Source organism: Callorhinus ursinus, unplaced genomic scaffold (assembly GCF_003265705.2).
Source record: "Callorhinus ursinus isolate GAN/ISIS: 27379988/994484 unplaced genomic scaffold, GSC_fseal_2.0 scaffold12, whole genome shotgun sequence".
Taxonomy (NCBI): domain Eukaryota; kingdom Metazoa; phylum Chordata; class Mammalia; order Carnivora; family Otariidae; genus Callorhinus; species Callorhinus ursinus.
The window spans coordinates 80321835-80343853 of record NW_027397074.1 but is presented as its reverse complement, the minus strand read 5'-3'; the positions used below and the strand labels follow the sequence as shown (position 1 = coordinate 80343853).

Here is a 22019-nt window from a genome sequence, read left to right as displayed (position 1 = left end):
TGGTCATGGAACAGCCAGATGGTGACATTATGCCTCGAAACCATGTAAACTGGTGCTTGCTGTCCCTTTACCCTCTCTTCACATTGTTCCCAGAAACAACCTGAGAACTATCTTTACTTTCAAATTAGGCTGTAGTTTCAAATCCAACAAAATATTTTACAAATAATTTCATTTTTTTCTTTGTAAAAACTTGAATCCTCAAATTCATATTTTAAAATCAGGATTATATTATAGAGACTATTTTTAACTAACATTTCCCTTAATATAATGAACATTTTTCTTGTATTAAAGGTAATATTTTACAGGTATTATTTAAAGCTAATGCAATATTCTATTATATTACAATTTATTTAATTTCTCATTGTTGAAAAATTTGGGGTTCTTATTTCTCTTATTAGCATCAAGATAAATATTCTTTCAAACTGAAGTTTGGTCTATGTTCATAATTATTTAGGATATATTCTAAAAGTCAAATTGCAGATGCTAAAATATATAGACATTTCAAAGCTTGTGATACCTATGGCCAGCTTCCCTGCAGGAAAAATGTACCAATGTCCCCCTCTTATCAACTTTGAAAATGGAGTATGTGAGTAGTTTTTTACAATTTAAATTTCTATTTCAATAATTCTTTAACACATATTCCTTGAGTGCATCATCTGTTCCAGCCTCTCTTTTAAACTCTGGAAGAACAGCAGAGGGAAAGTAGATGCATTCTGAAGGGGATACAGATAGTGAAGAAGTTGGGTGGTGTATTTGTCATCTACTCTTCATGTTTCCATTTAGGGGAGAAATCTCTCTCCCCCTGGATGGAAACACGGGAGGATACCTGCCGCTCTCCTGCTCTCTTATTTATAGGATTTGTAGAACAGGAAACTGGAAATGAGGACGCCCCTTCTCTGCTCTCTTTTTGGGTCATATGCATTTCTATTCTTTCAGGCTAAAGCCTACAGGAGCACGTACTGTCCCATTTAGGGAGTGGAGGTGGGGGCTAATGGTTGTGATTTTAATTTGGAGAGACATTTTGTTAAAGCTATAGATCATGTTTTCCAATAAACCTCACTAAGAAAGCATATATTTTTAATTCCTACCTGATTCCTGGGTCTATTTCTCTATTTCTTTAGACTAGGAGCAAGGAGACATCATGGTTGATTACCATCCATAAAACAACAGGAGCAAAGTAGTAAAATATTTGTTGATAGTGGAAAGTAAAATGACGAAAATGAACAGGGTAATATGATTGAAAGTGACTTGGTGTGAAGGGAGGTCCTTTAGATGGGATTGTCAGGAAAAATCTAACAAGGAGACACATGGGTAGAGTCCAAATGATGAAGGGGAGTCCACTCTAACTATTGCCAAAGTAGACTGCTCCTTGCTCAGGGAACAGTAAAGACAAAATCCCTGGCAGGAAGGACTTAGTGAGGTCTGGGAACAGAAAAAGTCCAATGTACCCGAACTATAGTGACTAACAGGTTGTAAATATTCATTATAACCCTGCTTATATTTTAAAAATTTTGGAACTGATATAAAGGTTATAAGTTGGAGATGGATTAAGATATTTGGCTACTTTTATAACATACAATGCAATGCAACCATTAAAAAGGTTGATATAAATCTTTATATAGTGAAATGAAAAAATTTTCCACATAAAGTAAAAAAATGTGCATATATGATCCAACTTATATTTTAACATAAAAATATTTATACACATGTCTTTTGTGCCTACATACATATATGTATAAAAATTCTTTGCTTTAACCATGAAACTGTTTATATTGATTATCTGTTGATATTGATTAACTATTATATTGATGATATGATTTTTCTTTTATATAAATTGTTTGCTTATTTGCTCATTTCCTTAATAAACTTTATGCATTACCAGGAGTAAAAAAAAAAAACAAAATATTTTCATTTTGGAAAAATCTACAATGTAATATACAACTAAAGGTGCACATTATTCCTACTCATCTTCAGAGTAATCCTCACCAAATTTTAACAGGAATCTCAAATCAAAGCAGATTTTCTTACAGCTTCATATGGGAGAAATCAATCACTACCATTATGAAAAATAGTTAACCTTTGACAGGAAAGGGGAAATTGAAATCTCAATCTCATTTTTCTTTATACAGATTTTTTTCCCCCTGAACTATCCTAACAGAAAAAGATCAAGATCTTCTACTGACTAAAAATAGAAATAGATCATAAATTAGGTTGAAAATTATTGCAACACTCACCAAAATGTGAACAAGACACAGGCAGAGCTGTGATGTTGCAGCGGTCAAAGAAAGTGGCCTTTGTCATTCAGAGAAGCACAATGAGATGCCCTTTTAATTTCCTCATCTGCAAGGTAGCTTTTAGGGGTTTGTAGTTAAAAACCCAAACACTGAAAACAACAATGAAACCAGTCCCTGTAAGCAGAATCAGAAGTGACAGAGAATTTACCAGTCAGCTAGGAATCTTCCCATCAGTATCTTAGAAAAAGTCACATAGGATCAGCCTGTTTACTAGTGGGAACTTTTTATCCCAAGCCAGTTCATGAAGGCCTCCTCTTTCCCTGGATACTGCTCAAATGTTGCGTACTAATATTTGCCTCTGTGAATTCCCTTTGTTTATAATCATGTGGTTGACCAACATGCTTACTAGCAGACACGTTTGTGCAGAGTGCAATGAAATTGCAATTTGCTCTCATGTGAACTTATGTGTCTATGTCTGTGAATTTGGTGTTTCTCTTAAAAGGAAGTGGTTGTCTTAAGCCAACTTCCTATCTTCTGTGTGGACATTCACTGGAGGTCCCAAGAAATAGCAGCAAATTATGATCAGTAAAATACCTTACAAAGTCACTCAAATATTGCTGATTTTATATGGGCTTATCTACTTTTGACTTACTGACTTATTTTTAAATTCATGCAAACGGAGAACAAAGGATGTATACTGAACTACCGATTAGCAGATATGAAATAGGAAACTGTCCAGCTGTCTGGACAATACAAATTATGTCTGAACAGAATATGGCATTTTGTGGACAGACCAAATATTGTGTTAATGGGTCCCAGGAAATCAAGCCAAATAGGAGGGCTCAGAGAGCTCTTAATGCCCTAGTCCTCTGGGAATATGGACATTTTGTAAATTTTTAAGGCTCTTCTGAAATAAACACATTCTATTCCAACACCATGGGAAGCAAGGCACAAGTAATGACAGAAAATGAGATCATGCTTTCAGAGAAAGTCTTGTATGAACGTCTTTAGAGCTAATAAAGACACAGGAAGCCAAAAGACTAAATTTTGTTCCAAAGATCGCCTTTGGATGAGTCCTACGAGATCTCCTGGAGGTGAATGTGATAACAAGCTTGAGGAGGACGGGCAGGCAGGCTGAGCACAGAGCCCATGGCCAGGGAAGCCTGTCTGGGCCTGGATGGGATCCTGAGAGTGGATCCAAGGGCAATCCCAGGGGGCTCATCTGTGATGTGTCCCTGTGTTCCTCCTGCACCCAGACCAGTGACCTAGGACAGCAGACACTTGGATCCTTCAGCTATCAGGCCGGGCTTTAGCTTCCCTTTCCCAAATGATTAGAATTGTTTAACTCATCAAAGTTCATACTTAAAACAAGCTGGAATGATAGAGTTTTATGTGTAATTTTTTTCCCTAAGATATTTTGAGAGAAACCAGTAACTAATTTCCAAAATGGCAGGAATGAAGGAGGCAAATAGAATTCTTAGTGAAACAACTCGTTTCGCCAAATGTGAGCTACTAACAAACTATAGGTCCTACTGGATGCCAATCTCACCTTTGTGCAGTCTTGTAGGAAGGTCACAAGGAGACCACTCTATAGCACACACTAATTGTCCATCAGTTCATTTGTTGAGAACAAGGAAAGTAGAAAAATACGAGATAAGGTGAAAGCATTATTTCCTTTTAAATATTGGCATGGTTTTGCATTTTGAATTTCACAGTTCAAGAAGCCAGATTTGCTTTTTTCCTCTGAGAAAAAGCCTGGGGCAGATAACAAAAAAGAGAGAGAGATCTCAAATTACTTAAGTGTCCGCTCCAGCTACATATTAAAGAAAAGTCTTCAGTGCACAGAATAAGGGATGTTTCATGGATACATTTCTCCGTTCTTCCATAGCATGAAAATTCACAGGGACTGAAAGCAGCAAGATCCCTGAACCAGGATGAAAACAGCATGGTTAACAGTGTTAACAGTGCTGGTCAGAGCATCGTTCCAATCTCCATTCTGCAAGGTGAATGGTAGGACCTGGAGCCACTTACTCTAGTCACCACCTCATTGTTTTCATCCATAAAATAGTGACAACAGGTGTCTAAAAGGGCTGATGTGAAGGATAATGACCACTAAACCGGCATATAGTAGGAGTTATATAAATGTTAATTGTTAACAGTATTAATAAGACCACAAATTTCAAGAAAGAGTCCAAATCATTAGGATTAGAGATCTAACAAAATCATGGCATTGTAAACCTTTTCACATTTATTTTGTCTTTTCTTCAGGTTATTTTTTGACTTTAAATAGAAAACACACCAAATAAATAAATAAATAATAAATAAATAATTTAATAATAAACAAATAACACACCATTTTACTTTCATTTCTGTTAATGTTTTTATATGCTGATTTTTAAAAATTAATTTTCAAAAGGATTTTAAAGAAATGGAAAAATCCTTTAAAGGAAACTCACTCCTGGATTGAAGAGGAAAACACAGGTTTTAAAACCCAAAAATCTCTTGACAGGAAAGAAGGCTGTACTTTGGATATTTAGCACCGACCTACAGTGAGAGGTTCTATTGATCACTATGAGTTAAAGCCCTGGGCGGTCAAAGACGGTGTTCTGGGGCAGCACACATTTGTCCAATTTCCACACTTACTCAGAAATTACTTATCATCTCCAATACTTGCTTTAAGACTCAGCTTGATCTTAATGAGTAGCAGAGTGTAACAAACAAACATGGATTCTGAGCCCAACTGCCTGGGTTCAAACCCCGACTTTGCCACATAGTAGTTTTGTGACCTCTCTGAGCTTCTCTGGTCCTCAGCTCCACCGGCTACAAAATGGGGTGAACAATAAACCTCATGAGTTAACTCACATAAGACACTTAATAAGTTCTTAACAATATATTAGGGATTTGAAAACCATCACACAGAGTAACTTCTGGATTCGATAATCATAAGGAAACATGTTAAGAATCACAATACTCCTCTGCTAAAACAAGGAACAAAAAGAGAAATCTGTACACCAACAGACCTGGGTTTCCCCTGTAAGAGAATACCATCTCTCTCCCAGGCAAGTGACAAGTGGGTCCTGTTGGGACAGACAATGTTTCTGAGCATCTGCTGGGGCAGGCAGTTAACAAGGCAGGGAAGGAAGATAGGTCTTAGGGCAAGTAACCACTTAACCTCCGACTTCAGAATTTTTTATTTGTAGGAAGAGGCACCTGGGTCACGTGACCCCCTAAAGTTCTTCGTAAGCCTTTCATCAGTCAGATCATATCCTACTGGATGGTTAGCTGATGCCTCTTCTCTGACACAGTCATGACAAAGCCAAGAGCTGCCACATAAGAACGATGAGGAGAATATGGACCGAGGGTCTTAGAGGGTCAGAGGCATCATGGCTACACCATGGGAATTAGTAGTGGTACCTAAAGATCCCCATCAGGGCCCTAGTTATGAAGATAGGCTTAGGGCCACACATGAAAAGCATTTAGTCACTAATGCCCAGAGCCAGTGATTTCATTCCCAAACCCCTTTTCCCATTTCTCACCTGCAAACCCCTTCCTACGGCTCATGAACCACGTTTACTTAACAGTGGTATAATCTGTGTTCTTTTCATCAAATATGGCCTTGGGTTTAGAAGAAATCTCACAGGGAAGGACTGGGAATGAGTCTCTTGTCTAAAGAGACCTCATCAGGAGGTGAAGCCCGCATTCACAGTTCTCATGGCAGAACCTGATGATGGATTGGCTTCTGCAAGCGAGGGCTTTGTTCTGTCATCATTTGAACCCAGCTCCATCCCCACAGACACAAATAATGATGCAGGGGACAGAACCCTGTGGCATTACCTCCACTCACATTCTCCTCAGAGAGATTTAAAGAGTTTGCTACTTTCCTATCAGCAGGTGAACCAATAAATGCATTTCCCACTTGTATTCATTTTGATCTTTCAGTGTCCCACGGGAATTTTAATGTGCATTTGTTTGGGATTTGTGTTTGCTTGGGATTGGGTGAGACCAGGATGTCTCTAAACTATGCAAGACCCTGACACAGAAAATAAAAAATTCAAGATCATGTCATAAATTAATTTCTCTCCATATGTATTTTACCAACCTTAAAACTGCTCCACTCTGTAATTCTTCCTGTTTATAGAAGAGAGGCTGTGATTTCTTGATGTCTCATGGTAGAGGCACCATGGACCCTCTTAATACATCATCCAGGGAAACAGGTTTCTGCCAGTGGAGAAATATTGTTGCCAGGAAATCACTGCACATTTCTCACTTACTAGTATTCTTGACTTGGCAGTTTAGATATACTTCTCCCTTAATTTTCTTTAGTTTGGTCTCCATTTCAAACTTCTCAAGATTTCTGAATCACATTTTTATTTCTTCATCCTGGGTTAAGGCCCACAGTTAAAACGCATCTCAATAAAATCTTTGAAAAGAAAAAAAAAAGGGTGGAGGGTGTCTGGGTGGCTCAGTCAGTTAAGCGTCTGCCTTCGGCTCAGGTCATGATCCTGGGGTCCTGGGATTGAGCCCCGCATCAGGCTCCCTGCTCAGCAAGGAGTCTGCTTCTCTCTGTTCCTCTGCTCCTCCTTCCCACCACCCCACTTGTGCTCTCTCTCTCTCTCTCTCTCTCAAATAAATAAATAAAATCTTTTAAAAAAATGAATCTCTCTCCCTGCCACTTCATGTGCTAAGTGATGTTTGATGATTGTAAAGTCCTACTTCTAACTTCCAGAGTGTCCATGTAGAGTCTTATTTCTTAAACTTTGGTAGAAAAGGCACTTCAAAATAAAAGTAGTATATTTAATCTATTGGAAAGCAGAAAAAATATATTTAAGGGGGAGGATATTGGTGTTATTTCTTTTCTTAAAATAATCTGGGTTGGATAGAGCCTCACTCACGTACCTTCTCATTCTTCAAGACACCACTTTATTCAAGTACTACTCCTCCATAGCTCCCACTCTTGAAATGCTTTTCCTTGTTCCAAGTCAATTTTGTCCTTGTAGTACCCATTTGACTTCAAATATAATAACAATCCTTCAAAGCCCTCAGGGTGCTCTCTTCAACTATCCAAACCCAAATTGGTCTCCCTTCTCCGGAAGACTAAAAGCACTTATCATAACATATTTCAAAGTTGTGTTTAAATAATTTTATAATTTTCTTATTTTTTTATTGTTTGTAGTTCCTGTATTTTACAAGGAAAACAAGATTATTACAGAAAAATAAATTTCACTTGCCAATACCCAGATAGAACCAAGGATAATATGTTGGTGCATGCTCATTCAAACATACATATTTAGCGGTGCCTGGGTGGCTCAGTCAGTTAAACGTCCATCTTACTCTTAACTTCAGCTCAGGTAAATATCTCAGGGTTGTGAGACTGAGCCCTACATTGAGCTCCATGCAGGATGTGAAGCCTGCTTAAGGTTCTCTCTCTCCCTCTCTCTCTGCCCCTCCCTGCCTCTCCCTCTTAAAAAAAAAATATGTATATTTACCACTTTTATTTCTTTTGGTTGAATGATGATATTTAACACAGCATATTGTGGATACAAAGAAATGTCATGATTTGTCTCTAATTTTTTGTTCTCTAATCTTTGAAGTGGAGAAAGCAAAAGCATTTCTTGTGAAGAGTCTTAGACTTCTTTTATCATCAATATTCATATTGATTAATATTTTGGTAAGAATAAATGTTATAAAGCATACTTGCTCTATCATTAGTGATGGACCTTTATTAAAGAATGTCAATTTAGAGAGAGGTGTTTGCAGATCACAAATACAATACCTACAGCTGCACCTAAGTATCATTTTAATATTTTGCCATCTCTGAGACAGAAAATCCTCCTTCAGAGATCTTGAGTCTTGTCTTTCTTTCCGTCCACATAGCACATAGAATTTCAACATGGTATTTGAAGAAGATAAAATAGTATAAGTGGTGAGAAATGAGAAGTGGTTATGATTGTTTTTACCACTTCTGTCATGATAAACCTTTCTAAGTGTATGAGCAATTGAAGGAGGTGCTCCATAAAAACAAGGAGAGTAAACCAAGAAAGAGAAGGACATGAGATTAATGAAATAAGGACTATAACACAGGGTAAAGGCAGATGAAATTGCCAGGAAGCAACCAGTCCAGATAGAAGGAGAACGGAAATCTCCTGAAGGATGGATATATTAGTTGAGGTGCCTGATGGGGGTTACAAGATTGTGAAAACCTTAGGAAGAGGGAGTAAGAGTCTAAGTGGAGGGAAAAACAAGGTAATTTGTTAACATCACCTTTATCCCTTGTACCTAGAAGCATTTAGTTGTTATATACTTCCTGCTTAGAAATTGGGTGAGGGAAAATATTGGCCTAATAAAGAGTTTTCTATACAAACTTTTGCCACAGCTGATGTGCTGTGGATGAATGGGCTTCAAGGGTGGTGTTGTTTCTCTTTCTTCCACCCATAGACTTTTCCAGAAATTGTGTCTCCATGGTTGCGCTGATCAATGGGACAGCAACATTGCATTGTACCCTGCTCAGGATCAGAGAGTGGGTGCTTACCAACACTACCTTCCCTAATCAGATGTTTATTATAGACCAATAATGGTCAGACACTAAGGGATACAACTGATCGAGATAAATCTGCATTTCCTTTGCTCACATCCTAGTGGTAAACAGGAGGGCTGCACTCATGTTATCTTCTTTCTTAAAAGTCTTCATGCTTCTTTACCAGCCTCTCTCCACCCACTTTTAGGGAGAAAAAAACGGAATTATTTTTGTTGTAAAAAGGAAATGAGCTCCATATGTGAAAAATAAAGCAATCCTGAAAAGTACAAAGAAAAAATCTAAAATTACTCCATATCAAAGCACTCTGAAATGACTACTATAGCTCAGTATCCCAGAGATTTCTTCAAGTAAATCGGATTCAGGGCTAATAAAATGTAATCACATGATATTTTAGGAAAGTATTTTGACTTTTTATTTTGCGTAAAAAAATATTGTCCCCAAATGAAAATAAGCAATTCAGAAAAATACATTACCCACACATTTGGTTAGTGGACTCCCACATATCTCTGTGTGCTTAGAGAAATATAAGGAGGGAAGGATAAACAGATAACATTTTAATGAAAATTGATTCATACTTCTCATGCTATTTTTAAGTATATATATTTTTTAATCTAGCAGAAGGAAAAGTACCTACTATGTAACCAGATTATTCTACTTCAGAGTCCTTTTTAATCTTATAAGATTCTTAATACAATCTCTTTGACATAACAATAATTTTCATTATATTTAGAGGTTGTAGCCTCTAATTTAGGTTTTAAACATTATGCCTTATTGTGAGAAAGTATCATTTGGATTCCTAAAGCTAAAGATGAGAAAATTAGCACACTTAATTTGCTACTTAAGATTCAAGAAGTCTTGCTTCACAACTTGAACCACTTAGCAGATACTGTTGGTTGTCTGCCCTATGGTCATTACCCCTTCCTTGCTGAGCTACTACTGATATTCTTGAGGTATTAAGTAGTAAACTTACCAGAGAAAGTGGCTCTCACTCTGAGCCATAGGGGATTAAACCATAATGGATCTAAGTCAAACTCTCAATTTCATCCTCTTTGTCAGAGACTGTTTAGAGATGACCATTTGGCCCAGTTTTTGCCAGTGGAATACCAGGAAACATCTGCCAAGGGGGAGTAATTCCAGAAAAGATCTTCCTTCTTGATAAAGAGGGAAAGACAGACAAAAAGTTTCTCTTTGCTTCTTAATCAGTTTTAAATATTGATATGTCAGAAAATTCTACCACCAAAACATCTGAAAATGGCTCATCTACCATATGTCCAGGAAAGAAAAAATCTTCATTCTGCTTTTATTCCCTAAGGTCTGTTTATTCTGTAAAGTGATTTGGGTACAAAGATAAGCTGGAGTGATGTGGTAGAAAGTCACCTAGTCCAGACAGGTGAGACTCGGAAATACGCTGGGTCTCTGCAAAACCTTTCCTTTCCCCACAGAACTGCCATGCCCCATCCCTAATATAGCAAGTGTCATTTTATAAAGTCATGAATCTGCTTCTATGCTTTGTATTCTGTTCAGTTTATTTATTGGTCAATGCCTGGATGAACGACACACTGTTTTACTTACTGGCACTTTATATTACACTTTATTATCTGGAGAATTAAATACTCCCCACCTTGTCCTTTATCTTTTTTAATAGTGTTTGGCCCTTTGCATTTTAGAACCAGCTTGTGAAGTTCTGCACGTGCCCACAGCACTGGAATATTGTGGGATATTGATTAGGATTACATGAAATATATTAATCAGTTTGAGGAGATTGAATCTCTGTAATATTATGTTTCCCAATCCAAGAAGTCAGCATATCACATGTTGTATTATCTGTGTATTTAGTTGTCATAGGGACTCAATAAATTTTTCTAACTCTATCTTTATAGTTTTTGTATAGGGTTTGTTAAATTTATTCCTAAGCATTTTAAAAGTAAGGGCTGTAGCCTATACCAGCATTTTGTAAAATTTCATTTTAATTATTTGTTATATAAAAATGCATAATTGATGTTCATATTGATTTTGTATCAAGCTACTTTGCTAAACTTTCTTACAATTTGGATTTCCTACATATGTAATCCTGTTATTTTGTATATAATCACAATTCATTTATTCCTTCTCAAATGTGTGTGTGTGTGCACAAGTGCGTATGTTTCTTTTTCTTCTCTAACTGTACTCTTCAGGGTCTCCAGCAAAAAGGTCAAAACAAGGAAAACAAGTGGTGAGAGTCTACATCTTTGTCTTACTTTTTAGCTTACTGGGAAAGGTGTTAGCATTTCACCAATAAGTATTATATCTATTATACGTGTTCTTTTGCTTTTTGGTAGATCCTCTTAGGAATACTTACTGTTATACTAGGTTGTAAAGAGTTTTATCATGAACTGATGTTGAATTTTGTCAAACACTCTCTTGGATCTACTGATATATAGATCCTTTAATTTGTTAATGTGGCAAATTATTTTCATTGTTTTAATGTTAAATAATTCTTGCATTTGGAGGATAAAACTTTATCAAAATGTAATATTGTTTTGTGGACTTATTTTACTAATATTTTAAGATATTTGCCTCTCTGTTCATGAATAGGATTAGACTGTGATTTTCTGTTTCATAATGTTTATCTCAGGTTTTGTATCAATGGCTTAAAGTGTAAGAGTATTTATATTCTCATTTTGTAAGAAATCCAAAGATAAAAGAGTACTGGGTTTGTTAAATCAAAGGATTCAAAAGGGCATTCAAGGACCCAGAACCATGTGGAAAAGCTCACAGTCCTGGAATACTCCAAACCATCCCTCACACTGATGACTGCTTCCTCAGAAATCTCCTCAGGGCACCCTTCACCTCTGCATTCCTCAGGCTGTAGATCAGTGGGTTTAGCATAGGGTTGAAAAGGCTATAAAACAATGATAGAATCTTTCTTTGTTCCTGAGAATGGCTGGATTTAGGGGCCATATACATGACAATGGCACTGTCAAAGAAGAGCCCCACCACACAGAGGTGGGAGGAACAGGTGGAGAAGGCCTTCCTGCGGCCCTCCCCGGACCGGATCCTCAGGATGGCAAACAGGATGTGCATATAGGACACCAGCACCAAGCAGAGGGGCCCTACTAAAACAAACACAGAGCCCACAAAGAGAACAATTTGGTCGAGTCTAGTGTCAGCACAGGCCATTTTGAATACTGACATGATTTGACAGGAAAAGTGGTTGATTTTTTGTGGCCCACAAAAGGGCAACCTCAGAATGAGAGTAATATGGATCAGAGCTAAGAAGAAGCTGAATATCCAGCAAGTGGCAGCCAAGATAGTGCATATCCTCCAGCTCCTGATGACAGTGTAATGTAGGGGATGGCAGATAGCCACATACCGATCACAGGACATTACTACCAAACTCATACACTCTGTGATAGCATATGCCAAATACAAAAAGTTCTGAAGTAAACATGGAACAAAGGAGATGGTTTTCGTCTGCATTATAAGATTTGCCAGCATCTTGGGACAATGCTTGAGGCATAGGACATGTCAACAATGGCCAGGTGTGAAAGGAAGAAGTACATGGGGTTGTGTGGTCTGGAGTCCAGCCGGATGAGCCCCAGGATAAGCCGGTTCCCCATCAGGATGAGGCTATAGAATAGCAAGAAGAACCCAAAGTGGAAAACTTCAAGTTTAGGGTCAACCTGGAATCCCAGCAGGATGACCTTCTGTGATCTATATCTGATTGCTTCCCATGTTCTTTTGACAGATAGGTACAATGCTGCACTTAGCACAGGAGTTTTGGAGCTGAGTGGTAGAAAAGGAAAAAGGAATGATACATTCATACAGAATAAGAATTTATGCAGAGGCCACAAGTCAGTAATTCATGGATCCAATCTAGTCCAAAGTCTATGATGTTGATCTGTACATTTGGCTTTTAGAGATATCTAATAAATTTAGTTATTGACCGATATTAACAATTAGTAGACTTCACATAAAAATTGGGGTCTCTGGCTACTTTTCAAAAATAGAAGAAATGTCATTTCTTGAAATTCACTGTAAGCAATAATCAGCTGAAGCTAATAAGGAAATAGTCAGATTCTCTTTCACTTACCTCTGCTTCCACTAATTTCTATTTTCTCCCAGAAATATTATTAACAGTAATAATTGACACTAACAATTTTATCATTGTATTACACTATTGGTTGTATATTAGTTAAGAAGAAAGATCTGTGCTCAAGAGGAATTCCTAACACGTGGAGTTGAGAAATCAAAATATAAAATACCAACCCCCAAATAGCCAGAGTTTAAAATGAGATCATTTTTGCAACACCAGAAATGAATCAGAAACATGTATGCTCCAAGTTTGAACGCAGAATGTGATACCTGGAGCTCAGCTCTTACGGAGTCAAGGCAAGTTTTGGGAGATGGGATATACTAATATGATTGCTTGAAACGGAGGGCTTGGGTATAAAAGGAGGTATAAAACAACTATTGGGCTGCTGGATAAGGTGACTACAAAGAAGTCAGCATGCTTCCTGGCTTTCTCATTAGATCACCAGAGTCTGAGACACTCTTGTATTATATATTACATATTATATATTATATACACAGGGCCCATAGAGCTGAGTGAAGAACAACAAAATTCCAAAATCAGAAAACAAGAAAGGGTGGAAAAAGCAAATAAAAAGAAAAACAATTCTAAAAACAAAAAATCTTTCACTCAGAATATGTGCCTAAACATATTTTGGGGAAAATAAGTTCTGCTAATGAGGAAAAACAAAGTAAACAATTAGCTTTGAATTCATTCAGGATGTAATAAACATATAGCACAATCTTCCAAAGACTAAGGATGGTTAGGATGCTCCTATAAATTAATAAATTTATAATAAATAAATTAATTAATTAATAATAATTACTGAAATGCTTGATAAATTAAGAAAAATGAACAAGGTAGCCATAAAAAATGACTATATAAAATAGATCAAGCACAGACATTTGAAATAAGACATAAAGCTACATAATTTTATAACCAATAAGGAAGATAGTTTCCAGACCTCACATTAAAGAGAGAAAAGTGTATTGGAAGGTCACATTTAAGAACCCACGCAGATGTTAATGCAAACAAAGGGCTACCATTTTCAAAGTGCAATCTTGAGACATGAATAACAGATTGAGTGCCTAAACTTAGACATGATAAAGTTTCCAGAGCAAAAGAAATGGAGAGAATAGTGAAGAAACAGTATTTGAAGAGATTTCAGCAAAAATGTTTCAGAATTCAAAATAGACCTGAGTCCTTAAATGGTTAAAAAAAAATGCATTCCACTTAAGGAGCACAAAAAAATAAACATAAATGTACACTCAAGCAAAATGGAGTATTTGCCATTGCTGAAGAATATATGAATCTTTGGATTAAAAATGTATCCTGATGACAGAATAGGATAAATAAAAATTCTCAATGAATGTAAATTCTTAACAATTATCCCTTCGACTGTTGTCTTTCCTCTATCCTCTACATTTCACTGTGTCTAGACCTTGTGGGTCTTTTATTCAAAGTGTAATCAATCAACTTATGTCCCTTAATTACCCTTTCAGATGTTTTTCTTTTTTTCTCTTCACCATGTGATAGATTTTTTCATGACTATATTGTAATTGTACATTTATTCTATGACTAACACCAGGTTAACATTTATCCCATCTGCCTGATTTTTTTTTTTAATTTTAATGACTTTATTTTTTTCCTTCCTAAGAGTTTAAAGTTGATTCTTCCTATACACATTGTTCTTGGTTCATTAGGGTGCTCTTTCTGTTTCATACGTAGGATTTGTGATTTTTTTTTTAAGTGGGCTCCATGCTGGGCATGGAGCCCAACGCAGGGTCCAAACTCACAGCCTGAGATCAAGATCTAAGCTGGGGCACCTGGGTGGCTCAGTTGGTTAAGTGTCTGACTTCGGCTCAGGTCGTGATCTCAGGGTCTCGGGATCCAGCTTGTGTGGGACTCCGTGCTTAGTGGGGAATCTGCGCCTTCCTCCTACTCATGCTCTCTCTCTCTCTCTCTCAAATAAACAAAATCTTTAAAAAAAAAAAAAAAGACCTGAGCTGAGATCAAGAGTTGGATGCTTAACTGACTGAGCCACCCAGGCACCCTGACTTTGTGATTCTTTAATAGAAGTTAATTTCATTTGTCTCTTCAGTAATTTTTGTTAGACTGTTTTATCATTTACTTTTTCCAGGATTAAGAGGAAATATTAAGAGTTACCAAATATAAAAACAATGAAATACATAGGAACAATCATTCAAGTGCCAGTGACTTCTCATCAGCAAGAAAGGGTCTGAAGACACAACCTACTACCTTAATTTGCCAAAGAGGTAAGCTGTTGTTCTAAAATGTACCTTTAAGGGGCGCCTGGGTGGCTCAGTCGTTAAGTGTCCGCCTTCGGCTCAGGTCATGATCCCAGGGTCCCGGGATGGAGCCCTGCATCAGGCTCCCTGCTCAGTGGGAGTCTGCTTCTCCCTCTCCCGCTCCCCCTGCTTGTGTTCCCTCTCTCGCTGTGTCTCTCTCTGTCAAATAAATAAATAAAATCTTTTAAAAAAATAAAATAAATAAAATGTACCTTCAAGAACTCTCTTGAATGAATGACAGCAAAGACATTATTGGACATACAGATAAGGAGGGTATTGACACCTACAGATCCTCAGTACACTATTAAAGTATATTCCTCAATAAGAATAAGAGTGAATCAGAGGTTCTTTTTTAAAATACACAAATAATATTGACACAAATAATTTTGACACATCACTTGAAAAAATATGCTGGTAAATTTTATGGCCTATGGATTATAAAATAATTATTTTGGTATTTTAAAGGGGTGAGATAAAATCTAAAAATAGTAGGTAAACAAGGAAGTGATGTTTGATAGGTAATGAGTACTAAATTTCCTTGATGAGAATTGAAACCCCAAATGACTTTAAATTTATTAGAATAATTTACTAAACTTGGATATTACCCATTAATGAAAATCATCAAAAACAGACATAAAATCTATAGTTTTCAAAATTATAAGGCAAATAAAAGAACTAAAAGCATTATCAATCCAGCAGCAGGCAGAAGGGGAAAAAAAAGAAATAAAAAAGCAAATAAGATTTGATAAACAGAAAATACAAAATAAGCTGGCATTAATAAATCTATATATATATTACTGCATTATACGTAAATATAAGTCACTAAAAGACAGAGTTAATCATATTAGAGGAAAACCAGAAAATCAAGTTACAAAATCTTAAAAGAATCATACCTAAACCACCCAAACATAAATCCAAACCCTTGTCTTTCTGTCTCTGTCTCTGTCTGTCTCTCTCTCACACACACACAAAGTTTAAAAAGAAATATTGAAAAAACATGTTCTTGGCACATAGAAACTAGTAGTGGCCATAGTAATATCATTCCAAAGCATCCATCGGCACAGAGGAGATACTGTACAATACTAATGGGGAAAAAATCCACCAACAAGATAAAATTCAGGATCTATTTCCTAAAAAAGGACTTGGCAAACTTCAAATAGAAAGGAACTTTAATCTGAGAAAGTATTTACAAAACCTATAGAAACATTATATTTAATTAATGAAATATTAAAAGCTTTTTCTGAGCTAGGAGACAAGCCTACTGTGCTCTTATAACATTATGTCTATTTAACATTGACTCAGTAACTAGCGAGAATATAGGAAGAATAAAATAAAAGGCATAAGAATTAAAATGGAGTCTATAAAATGTCATTATTCACAAAAACACAATTATGTATGTAGAAATTTTTAAAAAAATTATAGATAGGGTGCCTGGGTGGCTGAGTCAGTAAGGCGTCTGCCTTCAGCTCATGTCATGATCTAAGGGTCCTGGGATGGAGCCCCTGCTTCAGGCTCCCTGCTCAGCGGGAGTCTGCTTCTCCCTCTCCTCTGCCCCTGTACCCTGCTCATGTTCTTGCTCTCTCTCTCTCACATGCTTTCTCTCTCTCAAATAAATAAATAAAATCTTTTAAAAAAATTATAGATAAACTCTTGAAATCAATGAGTGATTTTATAAAAACTCAGGATTCAAGGTCAATGGACAAAATGAAGGATATTTATATGTGCGTGTGTTTACAGATTAGATGATTTATAAAGTTCTAGATCTCTCCAGATTATCTATACTTTCAATGAACTTCAAATCAGAATCCCAGCAGGTTTTTTAATGTGTGGAAGTTAATAATCTTATTCTAAATGTTACATGAAAATGCAAATGTCAAGGATAGCCATGAAAATCTTGAGAAGAATGAAAAAGGAGTTATTCCATTGCCAACCCTTATCGTAAAGCCACAGTAATTAAGTCAGTGTGGTATTGGGGCGGAGATAAACTGTCGGACCAAAGGAACAACTTGATTAACTCAGAAATTCAGAAACACATGCAAGCACTTGTGCATCCCCACTCAAGCGCAAATATTTCTTACATAGAATTCAAACAAAGAAAAGATCATCTCATTATGTCATATTACACACACTGACCTGGATTCTCCTATTTCTTTTTGCATTTTTTAGATTTAAGATTAACACATTTTCACTTTAGTTACATTGTTAAAAAAAAAAAAACACTTCTCAAAAGTGACTTAAAAAGAGAGCATTTAAATTTTTTAAATTTTATAGCCCAAATGTTTTCACTGAATATGGTGCCAGATACAAAACAGAGGTGAAATAGAGAAGCTCTGTAGTAGTGGTTCTTACCATATTTCCACCAGCTATACTTTCCTCCTAACTTTAAGCGAAACTAGTGATCACATAATCCCATTTAGGATCAAAGTGTTCCCCTAGGATGAGGACTATCATCCCTGAAGAGCAAGCTTGGAACACCAAATAAGAAAAAGCTAATCAGGAACCTCTATGAAGCTTCACAGATAAACAAAAAATAATAATGGAATTTTATCCATTATTTGGATAATGGATAATCCATTATCCATAGGATTTCTCCCTGCTACTGATTAAGACCTCCCTCCTGGGCAGCGTATAAATGGAGCCCTAGTGTCCTCACTTCCCTGGTTGGAAGATATTTCTAAGATGTGGTAGGAGCAGATTGTGCAGCCGGGGAAGAAATGACAGGTCAAGGAAAATTGTGGAAGACCTCTGGCTCATCTTCTTCAATAGTAAAAAGAGGCAAACGGATTAGATGGCTCTTATGCCCCTTTCAGTTAGATACCACGAGTCACAGACGTCTAATTCCACCTGGCTCTTCCCATAGGTGTGACTGAGGAGGGCTTGTGACAGCATAGTGGTCAGTAATACTGGTGTTACTGAGATCCCCAGCATAATGGGAGAAAGAGGTCTCACAAAAGTGGCTTTTTCTTCTTTTTAAACCTGATGATTTCTGCCATCCTTCTGTCTTGTTCTTCTGTTACTCATCAACCAGTTTATCTACGGTGATTTGTAAAAGGGGGATGCTATTTCTGGTTTATCCCTTAAACTCGGCTTGAATGTACAGGAAAACTCACAGAGATGGGCAAATGAGTCACCTACTCCCTGAAGCGGGTTTGGTGGATGATGAGTCCCAGATATCCTTTCTAGCTTGACCAAGAGGACAGTACTCAGGGGCGCTCGGGAGGTATCTAGATGGGAGGGCTTTATACTCTGATCACCTAAAACAAACCCATTCCCCGGAGGCATACCTGTGGCAACCAAGGAACACATTACAAAGTGTCTTCCCACCATTCTGTGTCTTCCCTACAGAGCAGTGTAAAACCTGTGCAGTTCTCCAGCTCTGTTATCCGTGTGTGTGTTTGTGTGTGTGTGTGTGTGTGTGTGTGCACCTGCTTATGCAGAAAAGTGAGAACTCGGGAAGAATGGCATGAGTGATACTACTCAGGAGGATGTTGGCATGAAAATGTAGCTGATACAAGTCATGCTTGATGGCTTATGTCACATAGTACAAGCCTCAAGTATTCAGACTTTTTAGGTACTTGATTTTCAAGTGTGCCTGCTTCCATGTCTCCTCTTGGAGTGGTTTAAATGTCATGATGTAAGTGTGCCCCCCATGGGGCTTATTAAGGCAGCACCTCAAAGGACTCCATCCTCCCTAGGGAGTGAACAATCTCTGTCTGCTGAAAAGTATTCCTGTAAAGTGAATTATCAAAAGTTTCCATCACAAATATTTATCTTTACATGAAAACTCAGAGAATGAACCTTATTCCCTCAGTGCTTTCCTGTCTTCCTTTGATTACAAACCACCCCCTAAATACTTGTTCACTTTTTTAACCTTTCTTTTTCCATCCTACACTTAGAGAGGTAATTTTAATGCCTCTGTTCTACGTCTTTAGGTGTTAGACTGAATTTAAATGGTGGATGGCCTTGCCCACCTCCACACATCTGAAGAAAAACACATAACCCTGATGACTCAGGCCCCTTTAAAGTCATGACTATTCACATCAGCTTGGCCCTCGAAGCCACCAGAACGCATGCTGCTTCCCTAGTCTCCTAAGAGGATTTTCCCCCCATATTTTCTCTCTTTAAACCTCCCAGGAGTCCTCCCACCCACAGTCCCAGCTACTGACAGTCACTGAGAACGCAGAAGTTATCAGGTGCTAATTCACAATCTTAACGGAAACATTGACCAGGATCCTGGATCTGCATTCATTCCCAACTCCTTTGCTGTCACTGTGAAGTTACTGGCCTTGACCCTCATGAAGGACAGCCTGCCACTTAGCTTGTGAATCCCATCCCTCCTGCCCACTCAAGAACTTCTCTCCAGCAATTTGTCTCAAATGTCTTTGCCCCTATTCCCTTGAACACATCCAGTCAGCACGTGAAACTCTTTTTCTCAAAGACACTAATTATCTTGATTTTGCTAAACCCAGTGACCAGTAGTTCTCTGTCCTTATCTGACTTGACCTGCCAGTACCATTGAACCCAGTCACCAGTGCTCTCTCTTTGAAACACTCCTTTCCCTCGACTCTCATGATGGTCTGCTCTCCCTATGTCCTTCTACCTTCCTGGCGGCTCCTTCTCTGTCTCCTTGGTGGGTTTCTCCTCCTTTCCCCACCCTCTGAACACTGGCATTTTTCAAGGTTTATTCTTTGTATCTATTTTCTGTCCACTGTCTATGGGGCCTCATCAGTCCCAAGGATTTCACTGCATTTTCCATGCTGATAACACTCCAATTAGTGTGTGCCACCAGGCCTCTTCCCAAATGCAGTGTTCCAGACTGAATGTCAGCCTAGTGCACATCAGCGTGGATCAGCAGTGCCCACTGGCCTCTCATCTCAAGAGAGTAAATCCAACATCTTTAAAGAGACTTACAAGACTCCAGTTATAAGCTTCCCTGTCATGCCTTTCCTCTGTTGTTGAGAGAGTACCTGCTTTATGTAGAGACTGATCCATAGTGAACATTTAGAAATGCACTTCTAGACCCCTATGCCCTCTGTTCTCTCTTCCCTTCTTCTAGCTGTCTTTGGTGATTGCTATCAGTTTATATATATTTTTGTATTGCTAATTAAACCTTGAAAACATACATTGTATGCTCAGATGTTGATAAAATTTAGTCTTAATTCCACAATTTGGATGACAGTGTAAGAGTACAGGACCTAAGGTCTACCTGGGCTCTAAGCCCAACATCAACATTAATTTTTTTTTAAGATTTATTTATTTATTCTAGAGAGAGAGAGTGAGCAAGTGGGGGGAGGGGCAGAGGGAGCGGGAGAGAAGCAGACTCCCCACTGAGCATGGAGCCTAAGGCAGGCCTCAATGGAGGGCTTGACACGTGGGCTCCATGCGGGGCTCCAGGCTGGGCTCAATCCCAGGACCCTGAGATCATGACCTAGCTGAAATCAAGAGCTGACCACTTAACCCACTGAGCCATCCAGGTGCCCCCAAATCCAACATCAACATTTGTACACCAACTGCTCTTTGTTTTCCGTAGATCTTATGATGTTTTGTTCCCCATTCCTTCATTACTGGCCCCTTTTTGTTAAAATTTTATAGTGCCCTATTTAATTCTCTTGTTTCTTTATACACACACACACACACACACACACACACAAATATATATTTTTGAGCTATTTTCTTAGGGGCTACCCCTGGGGATTATGATTAGCATTTTAATTTATAATAATATGGTTTAGGTTAATATCAACTTAATTTCAATAGATTACCAATTATTTGCTCTTTTATTGCTTCAACCATATTCTCTCCCTCCAGAGGCTGCAGAGATGTTGGTTTCCACGATGATTGTGGGGCTACTGGTTTTTGAGGATATCCACAAAGCTGGGGAGTTGGTGATGGAAACACAGCAAGTTGAACCACCCCAAAGCTCATGGTTCATAGCAAGGTCAGCAGTTTTTCTTGCACGCACACTCCCCAGATTGTTGCCTTTCCCCGCCCCGAGTTCTGAAAGAGTTGATTTCTACAAATTTGTCAGTGTACTTTTTTCTTTATGGAGCAGAGGATTTTTGGAGATCCTTACTACATTATTTCTATTGACCACTGCCTACATTTTTTTGAAGAAAAAGCATATTTCCTGTCTTCACAGATAGCATACAGCTGCTCTTCACATCATATAAGCTTAGATAAATGTAAAGAAACTTTTCTAGCCCTTCCTATCTCTAACTCTTATCTGTTTAGAAGCCTTATAACTAGGTTTCTGATGATTTCTCCAAACTTAATGCACTTGGTGTTTAAAACATGAAGTTAGGGAAGAGTTAGCATGGATGAGATTCCTTTTTTGCTCTTTTGAATTCAATCTGCTAATCGTCAACCTGGTGTAGTGATTGAAGAATATATATATATATATATCACATACATCCATACTGTCCATAATGGTATTTATTTTCATGCAGCATCAATTAATTTTTAAGGTAAATTTTGCTTATATGGTTCTTTCAGAGGGTCTCAGAAAAATGCAATGCTTGGCAAATTTATGGATAATCTTGATGTGATCATTGTGCTTTCATAAAGTGAACATTAACCTGAAGATATCTAAGATAAGATTTTTGTGTAATGATACTAGAGATGTTATTTTTTTTCCAAAAGACCTCAATAAAAGACTTTCACAATTAAGAAAAAAAAATTTTTTTTTGTTCCCAAACTTGAAATAAACTCTTTGTCATGGTGAAGAATCTTCCAGTAGCTGCTTAAATGGTATCTTTGATAACTGACTTGAACCTAAACATGCTTGACTCTCTGCTAATTAATATTCATTTGATTCTCTATTTCACCTCTCTATTAGTTTGCTAGGGCTGCCATAACAAATTACCACAGTCTGGGATGCATAAACAATAGAA

General features: G+C 37.5%; 1 protein-coding gene and 1 long non-coding RNA gene across 2 annotated transcripts in view; one reads left to right on the top strand and one right to left on the bottom strand.

The window, feature by feature from the left end:
• Window positions 1-21693, top strand: part of LOC112811060 (uncharacterized) — a 35888-nt gene extending 14195 nt beyond the window's left edge. The window contains exons 3-5 of the long non-coding RNA XR_012380387.1: window positions 14961-15096; window positions 20938-21067; window positions 21622-21693. This is a non-coding gene — a long non-coding RNA (uncharacterized lncRNA). The remainder of the gene's footprint in view (window positions 1-14960; window positions 15097-20937; window positions 21068-21621) is intronic.
• LOC112811058 (olfactory receptor 2A12) lies at window positions 11551-12483 on the bottom strand. The gene is given in 3 exon segments (XM_073898628.1): window positions 11551-12248; window positions 12251-12452; window positions 12454-12483. Coding segments are annotated over 3 exon segments (930 nt in total).
• Window positions 21694-22019: the final 326 nt, after the last annotated feature.